This window comes from Gobius niger (assembly GCF_951799975.1).
Source record: "Gobius niger genome assembly, chromosome: 2".
Taxonomy (NCBI): domain Eukaryota; kingdom Metazoa; phylum Chordata; class Actinopteri; order Gobiiformes; family Gobiidae; genus Gobius; species Gobius niger.
The window spans coordinates 11654861-11677918 of NC_136853.1; the positions used below are offsets into that span (position 1 = coordinate 11654861).

At 40.6% G+C, this 23058-nt stretch overlaps 3 protein-coding genes across 3 annotated transcripts; 1 reads left to right on the forward strand and 2 right to left on the reverse strand.

Moving 5' to 3' along the window:
• Positions 1-1965: 1965 nt before the first annotated feature.
• On the forward strand, positions 1966-4183 carry ppp1r3c2a (protein phosphatase 1 regulatory subunit 3C2, duplicate a). The gene is made up of 3 exons (XM_079582644.1): positions 1966-2067; positions 2158-2254; positions 2913-4183. Exons 2-3 carry the CDS (start codon positions 2235-2237, stop codon positions 3886-3888), a joined length of 996 nt encoding a protein of 331 aa, XP_079438770.1. The 5' UTR covers positions 1966-2067; positions 2158-2234; the 3' UTR covers positions 3889-4183.
• A 3323-nt stretch (positions 4184-7506) lies between these two features.
• On the reverse strand, positions 7507-9771 carry LOC306959844 (phospholipase A2-like). Its single transcript, XM_079552072.1, has 4 exons — positions 9706-9771; positions 9411-9558; positions 8577-8710; positions 7507-7872 (listed from the first exon to the last, which is right to left on the reverse strand). Exons 1-4 carry the CDS (start codon positions 9752-9754, stop codon positions 7754-7756), a joined length of 450 nt encoding a protein of 149 aa, XP_079408198.1. The 5' UTR covers positions 9755-9771; the 3' UTR covers positions 7507-7753.
• A 4485-nt stretch (positions 9772-14256) lies between these two features.
• prkab1a (protein kinase, AMP-activated, beta 1 non-catalytic subunit, a) lies at positions 14257-22242 on the reverse strand. Its single transcript, XM_079551879.1, has 8 exons — positions 22195-22242; positions 20380-20548; positions 20145-20314; positions 19858-19951; positions 18818-18932; positions 18532-18665; positions 16980-17048; positions 14257-14419 (listed from the first exon to the last, which is right to left on the reverse strand). The coding sequence occupies exons 2-8, from the start codon at positions 20527-20529 to the stop codon at positions 14342-14344; spliced, it is 810 nt and encodes a 269-aa protein (XP_079408005.1). The 5' UTR covers positions 20530-20548; positions 22195-22242; the 3' UTR covers positions 14257-14341.
• Positions 22243-23058: the final 816 nt, after the last annotated feature.

Here is a 23058-nt window from a genome sequence, read left to right on the forward strand (position 1 = left end):
ATTATGGGCTGTGAGAGCGTGTCTGAAAGTCACAGCTCAAATTTCTCTGATGAGTGAACTTGTGAAGGTGCCCTCACTGAGGCCTGAGTGGAAGGGTGTGGGGGAAGGTAGGAGAGAACAGTTTCGGAACAGCCCAGTGACTGAACTGCACTTGGCCCATGGGCGCTGCATGTTCCTTTGTTTTTGGTGTGGAGGGTGATTTGATCTTGATCCAGGTCAAATATTTATCTAGTTTAACTCTCTGCACCATGCTCTTTTAGACCTTGAACATAGGGTCTCCCATGTAGGTAATAGGCCCAACATCGCTTTGCTTCCAGTGGCTGAGTGGTTCGACTCTTGCCCTTACAGCAAGTTTGATTCCTGGACTGTGCGCCTTCCTGTGTGGAGATAGCATGTTCTACCCGTGTGCCCCAGTTTCCTCCATCAACCCATAACATGCATCAGTCTCACTGTCTTTAGCCACAACAGAGAAATGACCACGGTATCATTTCAGGGAAGCCCACGCTCACAGGGTTCGGATCGTTTGACGCCCATCGTCATGGGAAACGTTCGGAGCTGATTGTTGTGGCTGATGGTGCAACTTTAGTTTAACTAACACGAACACTAATACCACTGAAACTAGAGCGATCTCAGGCCGGCCCACAAGGCGCTCCAACATGCATGAAAGCACCCTCAGACTCAGCATAATAGTGTCCTTGATGTTGTGTTCTTGCCTTGGCATGGAGAAGTTTATTCTATAACCACCATGTTTCATTACAGAGTTTTCCTTCTTCAGAGACATGACATTCACACCTTTCTCAAACCAATTCTTTTATGTGGTTAAACTTCTGGTACACTGTGCTCAAAGGTGTGGTCACAGGCGGTAATGCACAGTTTAACATCTCCAATACTCTCTTTGCACTGTTCTTTTTTACTGAATTGAGTAAACCACATTGCTCTGTTTTACTTTATATTGAATATAGCAAAAATACTGAGAATAGCCCAGTTTCATTATTTGAACACCGAAGCCTCCTTTGTTGTATAGTTGCGCATACATCTCCATGCCTATGCACTACAGTCACTGTGGCTAAGCTGTCTTGGCTAAAGGAGCAGAAAAACGGTCAGATCTAGAGGTGATATGACCTGAGCTAAGGTAACTAAGACAGGCTGTAGCAAAGACAGGCTCGCAACCTGTGCCAAAAGTTGTGACGCAGTTGAACTTTATTGCTGTACAATCAGAACAATGAGTTGAGTACAATGTAATTAGGTGAGGACAGATGCTTCTGGTATTTGTATACAACAAACACCTCTGCATTACTACTGGGTGACATCATCAGTGAATGTCTGTCCACTCACTTGTATTAACATACTCAGAGGCGGGTTTCGTGGTGCATTCTTCACATACCATGCCTTTATGTGGAGAATGCACAGTGATGCAGCGGCTCCCACCAGGACGGGGCCCGGCTGTGTGGAGTTTGCACCTTCTCCCTGTGTCTGTTCCATGTAAAACTGCTTTGTGACCATGTCTGTGAAAGGCGCTACACAAATAAAGTTCTTTCCTTGCCTAAACACTGCCTTATGAGGGCACGGGGAGCTCCACATCACAGTTCAACAGCACATCTAGTGTGGGTGCTGCAAAATAACACCTAATAAACTGTTTGAGTGAGTTGCATTTGCCAATTACTCCCAAAAACTTTCCAAGAAACATTTCTGATAAGACTTAGGACAATGCCGCACTGTGCATAAGATGATAACGCCTTTTTAATCCCCTCATTTCGGCAAGCTAAAACACCACACGGACAGTATACTTGGAAAAGCTTTCAGCCAACAACAAATAGTCAGCGGCTCTTGCGTCAGAGGAGCCTGCACATATCGGCACCCTTCTGGCACCTAACTGTGGGGGCGAGACATAAACACAAACCACCGTCTCCTATTGGCTGGGAGGGACACACACACTGCCATAAAAGCTCTGGCTTCTTACTCCTCCACTCATAAGATCCGGTGACGGAGGCAAGCCGCCCGTAATCCTCTGTTTGTTTTTCCTGGACACATCAATATTTGAGCAAAGGACATGGAACTCTGCATTCGGTGAGTATTGGATGTCCTCATCTGACTCCTAAATAATGGAACAAGTGGTTGATGTTGACTGTGTCTGCGTGTGCTCGCTCGCTTTTGTAGATGAACTGAGATCGGCAGAGAGGCGTGGTATTGGCAAACACAAAAAGGGAACAACAAGATTTGAGGACGCTCGAAAAATGACAATGAACTGCACAAGGTAAGACATAAGAACCTTCTTATTATTACGATTCACGATAGTTAAAGCGTTTTAATGTGAATAGTGTGCTATAAGTGTTGAACAAGAAAGAAAGTTTTGTATATGTACTGTACTTCTGCGACTCTCCACATGTAGGGTGTCACATAGGGTACAACATGTAAAGTAACTACTTACATACTGTCGATGCTCATTTAAAGGCACAGAAAATCTATTTTCATTTTGTAGCAATCTTATTGGCTCTATAGCCCGTAGGAAGGCAGATCTAAACATGCCTGCACTTCTGCACTGACTCAACTTACCCTTATTCAAGAACACAAAAAAGAATGGACCTAACCTTAATATTGTGGGAAATGTTAAGGTTAAGTGGTTAGGGATAGACAGATAGACAGACAGATAGACAGATAGATAGATAGATAGATAGATAGATAGATAGATAGATAGATAGATAGATAGATAGATAGATAGATAGATAGATAGATAGATAGATAGATAGATAGATAGATATAGACAGACAGACAGACAGACAGACAGACAGACAGACAGACAGACAGACAGACAGACAGACAGACAGACAGACAGACAGACAGACAGACAGACAGACAGATAGACAGACAGACAGACACCGGTCACTCATGCATGTCCTACTTGTTTTCCTCAGGGTGCTACATGCTCTGGGCAGCCACCCTCCCTCGGGCATGATGCCCATAGACCTGGCCGCCTGCCTGTCTCTGCGTCAGCCTCTACACCCACTGCTTTCTCCTGTGCGGACAGCCACGCAACGCCTGTCCAGCACCTCCTCCCACACCCTACACCGTCCCGCCTCCCCCTCTCCCGCCTCGCCATCTGAGCCGCGAAGCTGCTTTCGGCGAGACTACTGGGGGCTGAAGAAACGTGTCTCCTTCGCCGACGCTAGAGGTTTGGCGCTAACCGCGGTCCGCCTGTTCATCCCGGAAGCTGCGACGGCTGCGGCGTCATCGACGCCGTGCCACAATACCTTGCCTTCAATGATGATGCGGAAGTTCCAAGCCAAGCAGGAGGCTGTCCCAGCAGCCAGGAAACCGCCGTGCAAGCTGCGGCTGGCTTTCACGCAACCGTCTCTCGATTTCAAGGTGTTCATGTCTCGTCAGTTCGAAGTGGGACTGCAGTTGGAGAGCTGTAGCGTGACAGAATACTGCTTGAGAGGTCGGGTAAGGGTGTCGCAATTTGGATCGGAACAAACTGTGTATGTCAGGATGAGCTTTGACTCTTGGAGAAGCCATCACGACATTCCTTGCACTTTCTTGCACAAGCAGAGATTCGCAGCAATGGAGACAGACATTTATTCTTTCGAATTAAGCCTTCCCCTGAATCTTGACGCCATCCATGGCATAGAGTTTGGTGTATCTTCGAGGACCAATGAAGGGGCCTTGTGGGATGACAACAGAGGGCAAAACTATAGGATACACGTAGAAAAGGACAGCATGGAGCAGGTTGATGTGGTCCCATCAGGTTCACCAACAATGTCACGATACCGGGCGCCGCCCACACTTGCATATAATATGACTCCAGTGGACGTAAGAAGCTATGCAGAGCTGCCACATCTAAGAGCGTTGTGGCACAGCGCGGCAGAGTGGGGCATGTGCACCGTCAAATAGCTCATGGAGATGAAATTGTGAATATATGTATAATGTATAATGTATAATATTTGAAATAACATGGACTTAAAATATCAACTTACGTATTGCACTACAGAGTCAGGGACTGAGGATTAGTTTGTTTCATTAAGAATTTGCAATGTACAACTGTAGCAAACTACTGTGTTCAACACTTTAAGATGCTACGGCTTTTATTTTACATTGGTTTAATACAAAGCTTTCTTTTGGTTTTTTTAAGATATTAAAATTGGGCTTAATAATAGGTTGCCTAGCTCTAAATATTGCAGACTGATGTCACATCCCTGATCATTTCATTGCACATTTCAGAATGTTTAACATTGTTAATATTATCTTTTTTTAATGTACATAATAATTTTAAATTGTGTTCTTAATAAATGCAATGTGACTTTTCAATTGTTGCCTGGGTCTGGTTACTTAATATACACAACACCATCATTTTTCACACATTTAGAGCATAGAGAAGAAGAAGAAGGTCTTTATTTATATAGCGCCTTTCACAGACATAGTCACAAAGCGCTTTACATGAGACAATTGTACATTCAATGCATACTCTGTGGTGGTAAACTACTTTTGTAGCTTCAGTTTCCCCTGGGGCAGACTGACAGAAGCACTTTCGCGACTGCGCCAACGGTCTCTCTGACCACCACCATACATTCACACACATCATTCAACCTGGCCTATTACATCATTCAACCTGGCCTATTGTGCATGTTTTTAGTGGTAGGGGAAACCAGAGTATCCGGAGGAAACCTGCAGACATGGGGAGAACATGCAAACTCCACACAGAAAGACCCCCGTCCAGGCGGGAATCGAACCCGGACCTTTTAGCCGTGAAGCGAGAGCACTAAACGCTGCGCTACCGTGCCGCCCGCTTTGTGTGCTGTTACGGTTAGCAGTTAGCATTTGTGTTTCACAGTTTGAAGGTCCTGGGTTCGATTCCCACCTGGACAGGGCCTTTCTGTGTGGAGTTTGCATGTTCTCCCCATGTCTGCGTAGGTTTCCTCCGGATACTCTGGTTACCCCTACCACAAAAAACATGCACAATAGGCCAAGTTGAATGAGAGTGTGAGTGTGGGACAATGGATTTCAATAGAATTCATTAACATTCCCTAATGACCCAGTTCCAGTGTGGCACATGCCTCACAGGCAAAGATTAAATCCATGTGTTGAAACAAGTCTTGCTATCGCACGAATAGTTGATTTTACTGAGCCATTGCTGTCAAAATATATGTTTCATTATTTTTTCTTAAGTAAACTAATAAAACATTTACTTTAGGGCAGTAGTTAAATGTATTCTAGGCAGAGAAAACGGTTGCAACAATAAAAGTTATGATCATTTTAAAGGTGTATACTGTTAAGTATCATTGGTATCTGTCTTATTCCATCATGAGCAATGTTTTTTATTACTTAACTTGTACATGACTACATACTCTGCTAATCCTTCTGTCAAACAAACTGGGAGGACACCTTTGTGTAGAAACTAGCACTCTATTGATCATGTAACCGGTTTAGAGAGGTGGTTCCAACGGAAACATCACAATCATCAACCAGATGTTGATGTAGTTCAGAAACGGCCCACAACCATAAACATGCTTTGCTTTCTTTACTTTCCACGGTTGTGAAACATGACATTTTCTAGTAGTATTATAAAAACTAAACTGAAAAAAGTGGCCAAAAATGAAACCCTATTAGTTTGTTTGTATTCGGGTTGTAGATGTGTCTTGTCTTGTTGTATGTGGGGAGGGCGAAGGGTTTTTATTGAATCTGTCATGTTGTATGTGGTTTGTCTTTCTTGGTCAACCCCGTGTCTTGTTTTTTTTGCCATGGGTTGTCCGTTCATTGCCAGGGACAGATTTAAACTAGCCTCAGGCAACCTCTGGTGCAATGCATCAAACGGCAACATTTATGTTATCATTGTACATGGTCCCTTTTAAACTAAACTAACCAGTGTTTGTAATGTTGACGTAAATAACGCCTCACCCGCAGCTCACTGAATGTTATCCTGCAAACAACCTCTGAGTCAAGACCCGCCCGTTGAGAAGCTGCTCTGGTTTAGAGGCTGCTCCTTCTTGGCTCAGCACTTTGAAAAGCTGTGACCTGGTGTGACTGTATTTCATTTCGTCAAGACACTTCAGGTGTAACTAGGTGTTGTCAGCATGAGTGTGTGATCATCTCACAAAAGGGTTATAGAAACAACTGAACGGTGGAAAATAAACAACGCACCAAATTGTAAAGTAACATTCAGTGTCTAGTTTTGTATACTATAATCATTGTTTTAACTAAATCACTAAATGCTGCAATTTGTCCTTTCCTTTGACCTTTTCCTAGAGTTTTCCCAGTAAAGTAACCCATAATAAACTTGCATTGGAATGAAGTCAGGGCATTATTTACTTTCTCAAACACATCGTCTTTGAGCTTTCACAATACCTTCTAGCTCATAAAACCCGGTATGTTTTTTTTACCCGTCGTGCGTCACACATACCAGACACAATAGGTCAGTAAGATCAGTTTATATACTGCAGGATGAGAGCGTGTGAACCACTCCCAAAACTACCCAGCCAGGCCAGAACAGCAGTTTACCATGGGGAAGTATTCATAAAGAGAGTCCTGTGTCTTCAATGGGTGTGGACATTATCATGGGATACTGCTCCACTTCTAGTGCGGCAAGTTGTTTAGTCTGACGTCAAAGCTACATTCTGAAAAGGCCCCGACAAGTTCCCCATAGCTTTCACTTAGAAGTTGTTGGCACGGTGTTGGTGTCAGGTGTCAGTTCAAAACAGCAAGGCTGCAAAGACAGGTAAAGTTCGTCAGAGCGCAGTGAAATGACACTCATCCAAAAGATCGGTTTGCAGTTGTGCAAGAAATGATCAGAAACACCAGTCAGTAAGTGTGTTCCCTCAGCACAGCAACAAAAAAGCAAACAATGGGAGAGAAGTGGAGTGCCCTCTTATGGTGAGATAGGTTACTGAGGCTAAGCTGGTTCAGACGATTTGGAGAGTTGATAGAGGACAGTGGTCTCTCTGGAGTCTGAAATAAAAGCATTGAGTAAATAAATACAACATGAACAGTATCCGATTAAAGCTGAAGAAACTTGATGGACTGGAATGAAGACTTGAAAGCAAAGCAGCCAACAGTGGCACACATTTATGGGAACTTCTGCAACAGACTTGGGAAAATCCCTCTCATGAATATTTCATTTCAACTAGGCCCAGACAAGACAAGTCCAAAGGTGGCTACTTTAATGAGTCCAAGGTATAGAATACATTTAGGTTTATGAATAGATTTGTTTGTAATTTTATGCATTACATCGAGTGGTTATGTAAATGCATGAGTGATCGGTCTTAAACTTTGGGCATGTAAACAATTTCCCTCCTCACCCTCTACGTCAGATCACCTCTGGAGGGTGAGAAGGCTTTCTTTAATTTGAACCGAAATACGTTGGCTTTTTGATCTTGTTAAAAATCTAAAATAAAGGCTTTTGCACCTGTTAAAATACCTCTTTAAAATAAAAAGACTAAAAGCAATATATTTGGCATATGGGTTTAGTTGTTTAATTTACAAATATCCGTTTAAGAAATAAATACCACAGGAAAAAAAAGGCCACAGTGGGGTCATATATGTCCAAACGATTATTTTTTTAATTTTATTGGCATACGTTTTCCCAGTGGACAATGACAGCACACATTGAAAAGTTTTGAACATTATCCATACAGTAAATCATTCTGTTGTGATTGTGGTTTTTACTTCTGGTAGAAGTAAAAAGTTGTTATCTGTATAATGACCGAAGGCCAATGAAAAGACCTTTTCCATTTCTCTTTGTGATGTGAAGCGAGCGCTGGTGCGTTCACCGGCACTGGTCGCTGGGCAGGTGCTCGTGCTCCGGGATCCATGGAGATCTGGCAAAACACTCTGCGGCCTTCCTGTCACACTCACAGATGAACATCTCACACTCGTTGTTGTCACCTAGACGACAGCAGTGTAATATGTCAAACAAAACCAAAAAGCAGCGGAGGGCAGAGTGGAAATACGCAGTCACGTAAAAAAGCAGTCATCCCATCCGTATAGTCACCCGAGGAAGAGCGGAAAAGTATGTGGTGTGAGTTACTGTTTTTTGAAAAAGGGAATTTGGCTCCAAGCATTTAGTAGATAACAAAGAGAGTTCTTTTAGAATTACTGCTTTCTGGTTTTAGTAGTTGGATATGGCAACTTAGGAGGGGTAAGGCCTTATAAGTTATAACTAACTTCTTCCTACTCCCTTTGAGCAGCACTAATACCTCTTATGTTATATTTAATTCTGTATGTTATATGTATACTATACCTGTATGCATCTGTTGCTCAAATAAACTAAACTAAACTAAACTAAACTTCTGAAGGCAATTGGTTGCACTAAAAGGAAAGGTAGACCGGTACTTATGCACATCACGATTATGTGTCACTTAGTGTGTGTGTCTTTCACATAAAATGTCAGTTAAATATATTTATGTTTGTGGTCCATAGCCTGGCAAAATGTGTAAAAGTTAAAGGGTGCCGATACTTGTGCAACCCACTGTAGGTACTAAGCAACCGCTGACTCATGAGTCTGCATGAGCAGCGTTTGGCAGGTGTGCTTCTGAGAAAGCCTGCTCGGCTCCCACGGGCTGTTATGTATCATGCTGGGTGTCACTCACTGGTGCAGGTGATCTTCTTGTTCGCCTCGTCACAAGTGTAGGCGTAGAACTCTGTGTAGGGGTTGTCCAGGATGGGCCAGCACTCCGAGTGCTGCATGGCATCAGTGTAGCACTGGTCGTGCACCTGGCAACATCTGGAGGAACAGTTACATAATTATTTTTCTTTATCGGGCAATAGTGTGATGTGGGGGTCCAATTCTGGTGGCAATTTCATACACAATATATGTTATAATAATGTAATTTTTTATTTATTATAACAAAATAATAATAATAAAAGATTCATCTGCCTCTCCAAAATGAACTCTAGACTCGCGAAAAATGCTGCCAAAACAAGCATTTTTTTTACCCAATCTTGGAGCCTGGTTGTGGTCATGGGACGGCTCACAGCAGGTGCCAGAAAATGTCCCTTATTTCCAAATCCAAAGCTTGACATGTACGGGACAGAGCCAATAACTACTGAGAAACTACCCATAAAGACTTAAAGAATAAGTCAGAATAATTTGCTGCACCACCTCAATTTTAGACCAAAAAAAAAGTCAGCCAATTGCATAAAAGTAAAAACTACTGAGGTACTTATGAAAATACAACTCAAATACTAAATAATTGTTTCAATGTATAGCTTATTTTTAATACTGATGATATAGAAATAGAAAATAAGCAAATACCTGAAACCAATATGCAAAATATGGTATTTCCTACAATAATAAAACATCTATTCTATCTAAGGTTATGACTGAAGTAGACAGTTTAGACCAGTTATGGGCATGTGTATATGTTGAGGAGATATCTATATATAACACAGTGGACAGAGTTGCTGAAAAGCAGAGTGCATACCTGTCGAGATCGTCCACAGGTGTGCCAGAGCCGCCCTTTCCGCAGTAGCAGCCGTAGTCTGCATAGTCAAACACCGGCCAGCTGTCCGGCATCATGCACAGAATCATGTTACGGAACTGGTTGAGGGCCTTGTAGTCCAAGGCCTGAGCTGAAATACAACAATGCATAATATGTTTATTGCCCTATACGCAAAATGCATCAAGTGGTTATTTATCATTCATTCCAGTCCTCATCAGGCTCGATCAGGGCTGTGTCTCAAGGATATACACCATGAGAAAGCCCATGTTAAACTCACCAAAGGAGAGACTTAGAGCCACGAGACACAGAGCCAGGAGGGTCTTCATAATGCGGCCGCAGTAGTGCTGACTGTCTGAGTGGCCTTTTCTGGGGAGGGCCTCGCTTTTATTCTCTCAGGACCCGTATCAGCTGCACACGTTTATTTTGCACAGGGCTCAAACTCTTACAACTTGAGCAGGTGACCCAGGAGATAAATGTCCCAGGAGATAAAAGTCCCAGTCTGTTACAGTATGTTACTCAGACTGAGGCCAAGTCAATATGAATGTATGCTATATTTAGGTGCTTTCAAAATGTCTTTCAAAAACACTTTTTGCTTATGCCTTTATTCATCTTGAATTGCCCAAACAAGATGCTCTGTCCATTTAAGAATAGCCACATAAACTGTTACGATGTTGCTGGGGAAAGACAATGTGAGCTAAATGTCTTGACTAAGACAATCTGTGTGAGGTTTGACGAAATCATTTATTATGATGAGACAACATTGCACTTTCTTGTTCATTGCTTGTGCTATTCTCTTATTGTTCTGTTTCATAATTGCTTGAGTATATAAACTATATGTAATTGATTCCTTTGATGATTGGCAGGTGTAGCATGTGAGGGTGACCTATGCCTTATCGCCATGGTTACCGCATACCAGAGATGAGCAAAACCCCCACTCCAAAACCCCCAGACCATTTTATGGCATTGGAATTTCTTCACTTCCTGTCTTGTGAATGGCTGATCAGATCAAACACAGTTCAGGACAAATGAAGACTGTGACGATCTTATTCTTTAACCCTCACAACCAGATGAGAACTCTTTAATGACCTTCAAATTGGACTAAAGACTGAATCTCAAACATCCGATTTGAGTAATAAGCCAGTTCTTTAATTCATGGACAGTGAGAATGAACTCAACCAATCTGTTCTAATGATGAATTCTTCCCAAGGTCAACAAAGATGCAATGTACAAACATTCTGTCGAAATGTCGGTAATGCATTTGGAAAGTTTGTGAAGTTGTTAATGTGTTTATTACAATAGAAATGTATTTCCTGAATTCTCTCCTAAGATAATCCTTCCTCCCATCCCACCGTGACTTGGGCCCCAATCATATCAAGTTACGGACTGAATCATATTGTATTGTCTGTAAGCCTTCTAGGTTATCCTGTTTGCACTTTAATATTTAATGCCGTCTGTTAATTGATTTTGATCATTAAACCTCCATAAACCACAGTTTGCTTTGGTAATGTCTGTGTTTATTATTTCAGACTAAGGGTCAATGTGTATTGTTCAAGAAATTACTTCCTTCAGATAAATCTGTAGTTTAGCCTCCCATTCTTACTTTTATTTTGTTTGCTTTTTCGAACTGGTGCCCCGTTAAATTTTTAAGGCTACAACCTATTAATTAATTAATAAACAAATTAATTGATTAATAAACCCTCATACCCTACACAAGGTAGACATCTGCTTGGGGCCCCCAACTGTCTAGAGCCATTTACACCCCTTTGGTGAGTTATGACTTCAATATTAACTAGAATGAGCAGTGGACATACTTTTTACACAAAACTCCACTACATTATATTTGCCAATATAAGTGAAACCAATTTATTGTAACACCCATCATGCCCTAAAGCACATCAGTCTTTTGTTCTGAGAAAAGGGAGTTGTGAGGTGACCAGCTCCTCGTCCACTCTCCCCGTACATAGATGGATGAGTAGGTGCTGTTTTTGGATTTGGATTTCCATTGAAAGTATTTTCTATTCTCACTAGTGGTAATGGTTTCTAGTCAATTACTGTACTGAATGTATCTAGCAGCCTTAATAAATACAACATAGGGCCCCCTGTGAACTTTTGCTTGGGCCCCAGGCAACCTTTGCTACGCCACTGCTTTTATATCAAACACATGAAAGTTTAAATGACTATTTATAGATTCTTATGTAATCTTACCAAGCGTAAACATTTAAAATCCTCTCCACACTTCCGTTTGGCAGCACCTGTGTGAAGGGACGGAAAGTCCCACAAAAAGTACATCAGGACCGACTTTACACATGGATTTTCCATTACATGATTAGATGTGGACATTTGCCTTGGACCTGATGATCTTGCGGGTGTGCACATGCACAGGCATTCACGGGAGAGAGCTGCAGCTTTCTGACCTCTTTTTATATAATTGCTTCAATATTTTATCATGATCTGATATTTTTCAGGATTTCGAGAAATAAAGACACACACTAAAACTAAAATGTATATTTTATTATTAGATAAAGATCAAATAATCATTGAGTACACAGACCCTGTACAACAACTAGAAACACAAGTGTACAGGCGCAGTGAGTTGTCTTGTGTACAAAATGCACGGTATCAATAAAGTTGCCTTGCCTGTTCTTATCTCCAGTATACCATAAATAAACATATTATATAAATACATATTTTTCTGATGTTCTCGACTGGAAACCCCACTAAATAATAATAAACTCAAAGCACATTTAGTTGACGTATCCTTTAATATAAATGTATTTCAAATCAATAACTAAAGCAAAAATATACAGCATAATTAATTATCAGCATAATTTAACATTTTTACAACTAAAAAACGAAAACAGAATTCTTCATATGTGTAACTGAAACATCACCAGCTTCAGAGGATTGTCCCTGACAGACTTCACATTGCCTTTGTCACATTTATTGGAAATGTGCTTTTTGGAGCAACAGCAGCACTAATCCTTAAAATAGAAGCGACTATGCAATTTGTATAGTTGTGCTCAAAAGTTTACATGCCCTGGCAGATTTTTTTAAGTTTTCACTATTTTTGGAGAATATGAAAGATAACACAACTCACTAATTTATGGCAAAACAGCTAAGTTTACAGTTTTTAAACCATAATGAAAAAAATAAAGTATCAAAATGACCCTGATCAAAAGTTTACATTCCCCAGTTTTTAATACTGTGTATTGCCCCCTGTTGAGTCACGCAAATAGACCAAAGATGTTGGTAGCATTTAGCCTCTCCCAGCATATTCCTATAGCTCCAAACTGAGGTGCAGTTAGAAGCTACCAAGCTCTTCCACGTTTTCCCTATTTAAATAAAGTTACATGAAAAGATACACGATCCAAGTCACGAGAAAATCAACGGGTTTAATTTTGTGTATCTAGACTAGTTTGGAGCTATAGGAATATGCTATAGGAATAGCTGGGAGACGCTAAATGCCAACAATGTCTGCCTGAGGGCACTCACAAAGACCAGACAGTTACGCATGAGCTCGTCTAAGCTCAGGTAAGAACATTATCTCAGTATGGAAAAACGGTGGCCTGTTCCTTTAAATAGGGCAATACACAGTATTAAAAACTGGGGTATGTAAACTTTTGCTCAGGGTCATTTTTGTACTTTTTTTCATTATGATTTAAAAATAGCAAACTCGGTTTCACCATAAATGGCTTCACATAAACACTAACTATGAGTGAAGCTTTTTGTGTTATCTTTCATATTCTTTGAAAAATAGTCAAAGATTCTGCCAGGGTACGTAAACTTTTGAGTTCAACTGTAGTTAAATGGTCAAAGTGAAATGTTACAACTTTTAGCGTTAAATACATTCAAATGTAAATACATGTAACTATATGAAATGGACCAGTGACCATGAACTAGAAACAGAGGTAACAGGAACATTAGAACATACACAATACCTGTTTGCCAAAATGGTACGCAAAGATCATGTTATGCATTAAACTCGACATACTGTCGATACTTCATACTTGATATATTATGTGTGCTATTATTAAACTGTGGGGGGGGGAATAACATTGGATTTGAATTGTCTTGACCACAAAAGTGCATTTACACGTTAATTAACAACAAACTAAATAGTAAATAAATAATAAAACAACTCTAATATAAATATTCTATACAAAGCATAGATGATTGAGGTAAACAAGCTACAAGTAACGTCAGTGGAGAAGTGCAGCGATTCAGTGCGTCTCGTCTAGTGCTAATCTGTACTCGATCACCTGTGATGTCTGTCACTGTGGAAGCATCACATGATAAAGTAGTAATGTCAGTTCATCACATTGTCGGATGTCAGTGAAATGATGTCAAGTGAGAAATGATTCAAAATGCGTGATTTAGAGTGCTATAGTGATGACAAGATATGCAACAATATGTAAAATATAGGAATGTGAACATGTCATACCAGAGGGTTGTTGCAGATCACTGAGGACCTTTTCACATTAGTGTTCACACTGTGTGTTGGAGCATGTACTGTACAGCCAAATATAAACCTCATTCACAAAAGAGAATGACCATAATATGTAGACTAGACACTTAAAGGAATATGTACAATTTTATGTAGCCTACATTCCTGTTCTGCAAAGTGCTTTTGACAAGTTTTGCTCTACATATAAATTTGCCTTGTCTACATGATAAATTCATAGCATTAGAAACATGTTTTACAGATAATCTAATTTAGTGTATTTTCATTTAAAACTGAACATACTCCTCTACATGTGCTTCATGACACAAGGTCTAAAGCAAGTGTATCATTGCTGCAGTGACAGCGTGTTCCCTCTACAGATGATGCAACATTATAATGCCTCCCTCAGCAGTATGATGGGGTGAGAGAGAAAGTTGAACTCTGTGCCCTCTCTCACCCTCACGCAGCACGTTCAGATGGGTTTGTAGAGTAAGGTGGTCACGTACTTCTTTTTGTAACGGTGTGTTGCACTCAGCACCATCACCCCATCCTGTAACACAGAGAGAAAGCATTTGTGTGTGATGATGATTTGGAAATATACAGTTCTCTCATTGTGCATTTACTATTATTGTTGTTGTTAACATTGTTGTGCTGAGGAGTTATTTTGATTTATAAAAACATTGGTCCCATCCAAGAAACTTAATTGAACAGATGATACAAAAATCTCAGCTGAAACTCCCACCGTCTGAAGCCTAAGCGTAGATCTATAAAGCCTAACAGCATTAATACTGTTAGATGCCAAAAGCAGAACTTTTTAACTCGGAAAAACGCTTCACTATAGAAGACAAACGAAACAGTTTTAAGAAAAATCCAGTTTGGAGAGGTGGGTTTTGAGCATTGATTTCAAAAAACAAAAAACAGAAATTACTTCAATCATAAAAACTTGTTTTACTCTGATCAACAAAGATATTTCCCATAAAAACAAGGCGTGCTCTCCGGAAAACAGAAACTTCCATAATTCAAATGAAAGCAACATGGATTGAGAAAGTGTGTGTGAATGGAGCAGCTGAGTAACCACCACATGTAGTAGTTTAGTTTAGTTTAGTTTGGTTTATTTGGGCTGCAAGGTCACAGATAGTCATTATATTCGTTACAACAACATTAGTAGTAGGCGGAAGAAAACGTATAAATGCCTAATCTATAAATATATTGTCAAAACATAGCTGTTGACATTCATTTCATTTTGTTGATACAATTCATAGTAGATCGTGACTACAATAAAGTCCTTATGCATACGAGCACATTATTAAGATGCAAATATGCAACATTTTAGGTCATTTGTCAGTAGCATATTGTTTTTTTAAAGGAGCTATATCATGCTATTTTAGCCATTCCAAAGTTAAGTATAGGCATTTATATGATATATTGTACCTCTATCATTATGGAGCACTAATTTTTGTGATAAATATAAGTGTTTTCTGGAGGTATTTTTCAAACCCGGAAGACACAACGCTTCGATTCAGTTAACTCCGCCCCCTCTCTCCGCACATACAACTTTACCGTAATATAAATAAACAGCAATAAGTGAAGTTACTTCACGATGCAGTTATACGGAGTTGACATCTGCAACACAGCTTCATAAATGGCTAACACACATGCTAATATGCTAACACACAAGCTAACCCGCGTTTGGATTGACTCACCACTCTGCTCCATCGCTGTTTACAATGTGGGACTCGCGTTGGTTATAAAAGTTAATCCACTTTGGTTCTGGCGAAGGTTCCCCAAACATCCATCAGAAACAGTCACAGAAAAACAATATTTTGGCTGATAGTCGCTGTTTCCCGGAGAAAAAAACAGCTGAGTGGCCTCTTCTTGAAAAGGGTTGAATATAAACTCCTCGTCCTCGTAGCCAAACGCGCTTCTTTTTCTCCGTGACATTATCGTTAGGTAAGAATAAGAACAGGTGTGTCCAATTATAACGAGCTCCATCTTCACAGCTGCAGCGCAAACATGACTGATCTGTTCAGACGCGATGTGTTTGTTTTGGCCACAGCTGACCTGGAAGCACCTCGGGCACATCCTTTTTTTTTTTTTTCTTTTTCTTTTTTTTTTTTAACATTTTTTACTCTTTGTTTCTCTCTTACGACAGAAATAATGAAAAAGCTGTTTTACAAATTAAAATCAGGCCGTAAGCATAGAATTAAGACATTAAATTACAGACGTCGAGCACTTCCGTTCCGCTGTTACAACACAACTGAACACTCAGTCGTTCACCAGGAGAGGGAGGAGCAGCTGCTCAGAGAGCAGGATTCAGGAGGATTACTGAGAGCTGCGTGAATGAAGCCACAAACCACTCTGGGGGTGTTTTTGATAAGGAAATAGCATAACAACATGGCTAAAAGCTCCAAAAAGTCGATTTTGCATGATATAGGACCTTTAAAGTCTCAGTTGCTGAACATCTGAATATTTGAAGGAAGCTGATTATGTTCGACTTTATCCAATATCAGGAGAGTTTTGAATTTGATTAACTTATATGAGGCAATGCAAGAGTACAATAAAGAGTTTATAGGGATTAACTATCTAATATATGTTTTACTTTACCTATTAGTGAAATGCTCTTAGCCAATTTTTATTTAATATTAGTTATGTGGGATCTCCAACTGAGTTTTTGATCCAGTACTCCCAAAAAACTGCATTTGTCACTTCATTATTTATAGTCATTTTTGTATGTGCACATCGATTTTATTAGCTCCAAATACCATTAGTTTAGTTTTCTTTAAGCTCAGAGATAATTTACTTGTGTCATACATTGTTTAGTCCTATGAAGTTCTACGTTCACTTCAAACATCAGCTGCTGTGTTCTCTGATGCTTCACATAAGTCATTTATGTAAAGCAAAAACAACTTTGGACCGAGTATAGAACCCTGAGGTACCCCTTAGGAAATATGTCATGGAGTAGATTTGTACTCACCAATCTGAACAAATTGCTGCTTTTCACTTAAATATGTTTCTTGCTTTTGTCGGAAAGATAGAATGTACGCCAGCAAGTTTATCTAGAATTACTTGTTAGGAACCACTGGGATCTGGGTTGTGAATGCTTCCCTTACCTTGATGGAAAGAGCATAGAGATGGTTGAGCATCACGTGATTGGGCTCTGGTAAAAGTGCAGGATCACACTGTATGAAACAACAAAACACAGAAAAAGATTTTCAATTGTTCTATAAACAACAATGTATCAAAATGCAATCAGATCAAAATTGTGATAAAAGGTGCTCATTTAGGGCTGCACAAGAGAAGAAAAAATAAGTCCTTTTCCTCATTCAACGCAAACACACATCATTAGCAAAAATTACAAAATGAGGACCAAAACAAAGCAAAAGAAACTGAACTTGCGTACATTTTAAGTTACTGTTGTGCCAATTCTCACTCTCTCAGAGCTCACTCTCTTATTCTTTATTTTTCTTCTTTTCTCTGTCATTCCCTCTTTACCTAGTGTAGGTGCATTCCCTTACAACCACACTAGATGGAGGCATAAACGTTCCCACTGCACTAATGGCCAGACCCAATACAAGTGTGACTGCACACACCCAGTAAATGAAATGAGAAATGAGTTCCTCTAAGTTTAGTTCGCTTATTAATGAATGTTTAGGTTCGGATTTACATTAGGGACATGATCCCCTAAGAATTGTTTAAGCTGCAATAGTTTATGAGTGCTGGTCTAGGAGACTGACCGAGATTTCCTTTCACAGCATACACAGTAATTGGGCCTAACACTAAAATGGCTGCAGAGGCTGAAGTGTAGGCTTTCCCTAAGTTAAGCACAGGTCGCTTGGTTTACAGTGACGGAATTAATATTGGAGGTGTAAAAACTAAACATTATTGTTTATGGTTTAAAACCATTGGATATTTTGATTGAGTAAAAGTTAGTTAAAAATAGTGGATTAAAACCTTAAAAACAGTTGCTTTAAAAACGTAAACACAATCACAAAGGGTGGAACTTTGAAGACCATTAGATTTTAGTAGATTTATTAGTTTATCTGCTAGTAATAGTATCTAATTTATTTCTCTTCTTGTCTCCCCTTTAAGGTTTTCAACCTGCTGAAAACAAATAAATTACTTGGAAAAAGCTGAGTTGGCCCCACGTCCTCTGTGTGTCTCCAGGTCCATCAAGCTGGACCAAATGAAACCTTAATAAGCTTGACCGTTACCATTCACATCACTGTTCACATTTAGGCTATTTCAAGCATTTCTTGGGAAAATCCGATATGTTTGAGCAGCCGGTGAATACACACCAACTCTTGTGTTCTTCGGCAATTACAAAAAATTGAAAAACAAGGAAAGAACCAACTAGGAACAAAATAAGCTATAGATCCAAGCAAAGCAGGCTGCAGAGGTGGGTGAAGTGCAGATAAAACCAATGTGCGCCTAGAGGTACACTGAGATCATATATCAGCAAAGTTTATCAACACCAACACAACACAGATGCCAAAAAAATCTCCACAGAGCGTTTGCAGGTCAATATCGCTGCGCTAAACCCTATACTTACGGAACGATTTCTGAAAGTCAGCCAAGTTCTGGTAGACCAACTAATGTGAACTAAGACTTGTGGAAAATACAGTGTTCTTACACAAATTGGAAATCGATATCCCCCGTACTTACTGAAATCCCAGTGTCTCTGTTGAGGATGACCTGCAGAAGATGAGGAGGAAGTATAGGTGGCGATTTAAACTTTTCCTCCACTTTGGGCACATAGGCGTCCTGATGATACGGCCCGGGCGGAGAGCTGGAGAGATCTAATGGTGTAAACACAAACAGCTGCTGTAAGTTCAGGGAGCACACATAACAACCCATCTGTTTTTACCTCAGTGCTAAGCTTATATGAATGATCAGAAACGGAGCTGAATTTTATGTTTTCATATTTTGGAAACGCTGTGTAAGCACTTGCCTGACATATCGGAGCATTTCTGGGAGTCCACCATGAGAGCGTCGAACACCTCAAAGTCAGTTTTCTTCACCTGGATGATGTTGTTGACCGTGCCAAGCTGGCTGGTTATGACGGGCTAGAACAGTATCATAAAGCATGTTTTAAATGCTACTGTTTCAGCTTCTGTCCAGGGTCATGTACTTTTCAGTTGGACCAGAGACCTGGATTGCTTTGGTGACGTGGTTACGTAGTGAGACACCTGTGTGCATGACTGCAGTTTTTTTTCTTTTTTCGCTATGTTTTTGTCACGTTTTTATACCTTTTTGTGGCTTTTTCTCTAAAAAAGCTGGTGATTGTAATACCTCATGCCATTGTGCTCTCGGGCAAGACACTTCACCCATTTTGCAATTACTCACTCTGTAAGAAGTTAGGTTAGGGGCACTACTAGCCTGATCCAGAGCAGATTGTAGCTACTGTATGTACTTTAAAGAGGGTGTGTATTATGCTTTTTTCAATCACATAGCACCAGTCTATATCACACTAAAATGATGACCAAACCTTCTGTTGGTCTGTAAATGCAGTAAATTAGAATAACTGCCTTGTATAAAATTGCTCTCTCAAAATGGCTGTAGTGAATGTCTTGAAATAGGCCTCTGTCTCTTTAAGAACCTCTGACCCTTTCTGACACGCCCCCTCCACACGCTGTCTGTGGCATCAGTGGGGAGGGGGTTCTGCTGAGGAGCAGTGGTTGGTTACTCGGCTGGTGACGAAAGCTCGGAGGCGTCTCCAGGAGGTGGGGGCGTTCCTAGGAGGACTCAGGCAAACCTATCCCTAAAATGGCTGCCATCAGAGTTTTTACAGATTACTCAAAAATACGTGAACGTGCCAAGGCAACACTTCAGGCATGTTTTTAATGAGGGAATGACATAATAACATGATGTAAAGCTTGAAAAAGTCCATTTTGCATAATACCCCCCCTTTAATGTAATTTTCGATTAGGGATATTGAGCTAGTTTTTGGAACATTAGGAGAAGCTAAACTTAATCAACTTAACAGCTCACCTCAGCTGGGTCATGGGTCCACTGTCCATCCACATAAAACTTGTACTGGTGCTCTCCCTCCGGAAGATCAACGATGGCCACAAAGGTGTTCTGACTGGAACGAATGACAAATACAGTTCATGTTGGACATAATTAAAAAAACACTGCCTGGGCAAAACACCTTCAGCGTTAATTTACGGCACACATTCGCTGTGGCGCTGTTTTAAAAAGCTTCTGCAATGTCACAAGATTTATTACTGTCCAGTGTTGCATTAAGTTTTCACCAAGATCTTGAATCTTTGTTTTACCTTCTTATCAGGGGAATCTTGTTTGACCAGTTGTCGAAGGATCCAGAGATGTAAACCTCCTTCCCTTCCCCTTTCCACCGAAAAACTGTTGGTCGGTCTAAAGTTGGATCTTTATCGTCGGCTTCTATATCTTGCTGCCATGCTAAAAACTCTTCTTTCTCTAATGGGGCCTGCACACAAAGAAACATGTGTTAATATTATCACTGTTACATGTTTTATAGAAAATCACACTTACTTTTATGTCTTCCGTATGAAAGATGTCTGCATCCTCCGGGCTGTCCATTAGGATTTTGGGCCTCTCTCCCTCTTTGTGCCCACGGCTGTCTCTCCGGCCCTTTTCTCCATGATGGCCCAGAGCTGCACGTTCACTGCTGGTGTTCCCCATAGCTGTGATGAGAAAGTCACTGGAATAGATGGATAACAGATTGATAAATACTTCATTGTCAGATGCAAGGGTCTGAAATTTGTTTTGCAGTTCAGCACTCCGTATCAACACAGAATACAGACAAGACATACAAATGTAAGACAATTCACAAAGACATTATAAACAATTCACCATCACACACCTTGATTTTATGACTTAAGCTCCTCATTTGGTTTCAGGGTGGACAGATGAACAAAGGAGTTTCTCTATCTGACCTTATTAAAGTGTGGCACACGGTACCACCGCCCTGATGGTAACAGCACATATTCAGGGTTCAGAAATGGGGTCTGAGGTGATGTTCTGAGCCAGCCGCAATGTGTTGTTATGCTAGGCGGCCTCGTACAGTCCATCCAGGCTGTCTTACAATCTTTGAGCAGATTTTAATCAAGTGTCTCAGTCCAGATTTGGCAGTGACAGAGAGACAGCTGTACCACACAGAGTTACAGTACTGCAGGATGCTTACTAATCACAGAAGTGAAGAACAGAAGCAGCACTGGACGAGACGCTCTGAAAGACCGCAGGTAACAGAGGAAATATATTCTTTGTTTAGTCTTTTTACAGATGAAGTCAATGTGGTGTTTCCAAGACAAGGAACAGTCTAACACCACACCCAGATATTTGAAGGATTCCACCTGTTTGATTTGCTCGTTGTTGATGATACTGAGAGCTGTAGTTACCGGTTTTAAACTAAATACCACCTCCTCTGTTTTTTGGTGTTTATTTCCAGAGGGCTGTTTTTGCTCCACATCATAACCTTGTCGACGCCCTGCTGGTGCAGCCCAGGACTGTCAGTGTTTGACAGCAAATGCAGCGCAAATACTTGACATCAACTACAACCCCCGCCTCCCCCGCTCGCTGAATGGAAGGTTGAAATTCAACCGATGTAACGCGGCCACTGAGATCAAGCCCAGACGTACATGTAGGGAAATGATAATTGACCGGAGTTTACGGATGGCTAAGGCCAGGCTATGATGGCAGAGGAGAGTGTATCATTTACTTCGACCATCTGAACTCTGTTGATGCAGTGGTTTAATATGAGAAGTTTTCCATGCTGTGGGAACCGTGCATGTGTCGATCGATAACTGAAACACTGGTTGCCAAGCTGGAGCCGACTCTGTGGCAACCAGTACAATTATTACACTTTTACTAATTCAAACAAACAATTATAGGAAAATGACCATATTAGAATGCAGAATGTAAGTGTTGAATTGTCAATAAAAAGTTTGTCAAAAGCCTTGGGTTGGGTTTAAAAGCTTTGGTGGAAAAACAGTCTTAGAGCTAGTGTACCAGTGTTTCAGGGAAAAAGATGCTTTAGGTACCATTAACTAACTAACTAACTCACTCACTCACTCACTCACTCACTCACTCACTCACTCACTCACTCACTCACTCACTCACTCTTTCTTCCTGGAGTTCCCAAACAGTCTCCCATCCAAGTACCAGGGTGGCCCTACCCTGCTTGGCTTCTGAGATCTGACGGGATCGGCCATAGCAGAAGGCGGTATTAGGATGTAATGTTAATGTGTACATGCTGTGCAATAAAGATGAGGTATGAGGCAAAAGATATGATCAAATAAAATACCAATCTATAAGTAATTAAAATAAGCTGACCAAGACATCACTTACCTGCAAGATGTTTAACACTAAAGATCCTTGCAGGACGTGACTCGCATCAGCCTGTACACAAACAAAAGATTTGAGGTTAAAGTCAACTCGTCAACTATTGAAACACAAACTCTGTCAGTCACGAGAGGAAGCAGGTTAGGTATTCAACAATGACCATTAATGTGCAAGGTGCTTGAAGGACGAGAGAGAGGGCCTGGGAGTGAATGTGTCCAGGTTTAGCTTATAATAAGTAACAACGAGTTAATGTGTTGCTAAAGTCAAGACTGAAACCTTTAGGAACGTTAGTTTTGGCTCAAATTTGTAGCTTTGCAATTCAATTCACCAATGATTTTGAAGCTAAAGTAGGCTTTTAAAGTGTAAAATCAAGTTCATTTACCGCTTTATGATATTGTGACGTCACAACCTCTTAGTAAACATTAGAAGACACGATTATCGCAGTGTAAGTTAGTTGCTGAACATTCAACTGTATAACTTTAGGTCATTATTTGTAACATAAGTCTATCGAGAAGAGACACTTTTGGGAGATTCGATAACGGCATGTTTTTGACATAACAGGGGAGGTCAAACTCAGAATTTCAGATCAAGATATGAGCTAATACAAGCTAGCTCGCGGCTCAGACTCCAGCGGGTGAAGAACAAGCTTTTTTAAAGAAACCAAGGGAGATATTAAGGGGAAGATTGTACATGCAGACTCGTAAACGCATAAACATGTGCAGTCCTTCACCTTGAGAGAGTCGGTGGGATGCTAGCTTCTCCTCCAGCCCATTTCTTCCCAGCAGAAAAACATAAACATCGGATCAGTCAAAACACCGGGGAATGGCGCATGCGCACTGAGCCAAACTGGAATTAGCCAGTTTTGATTTC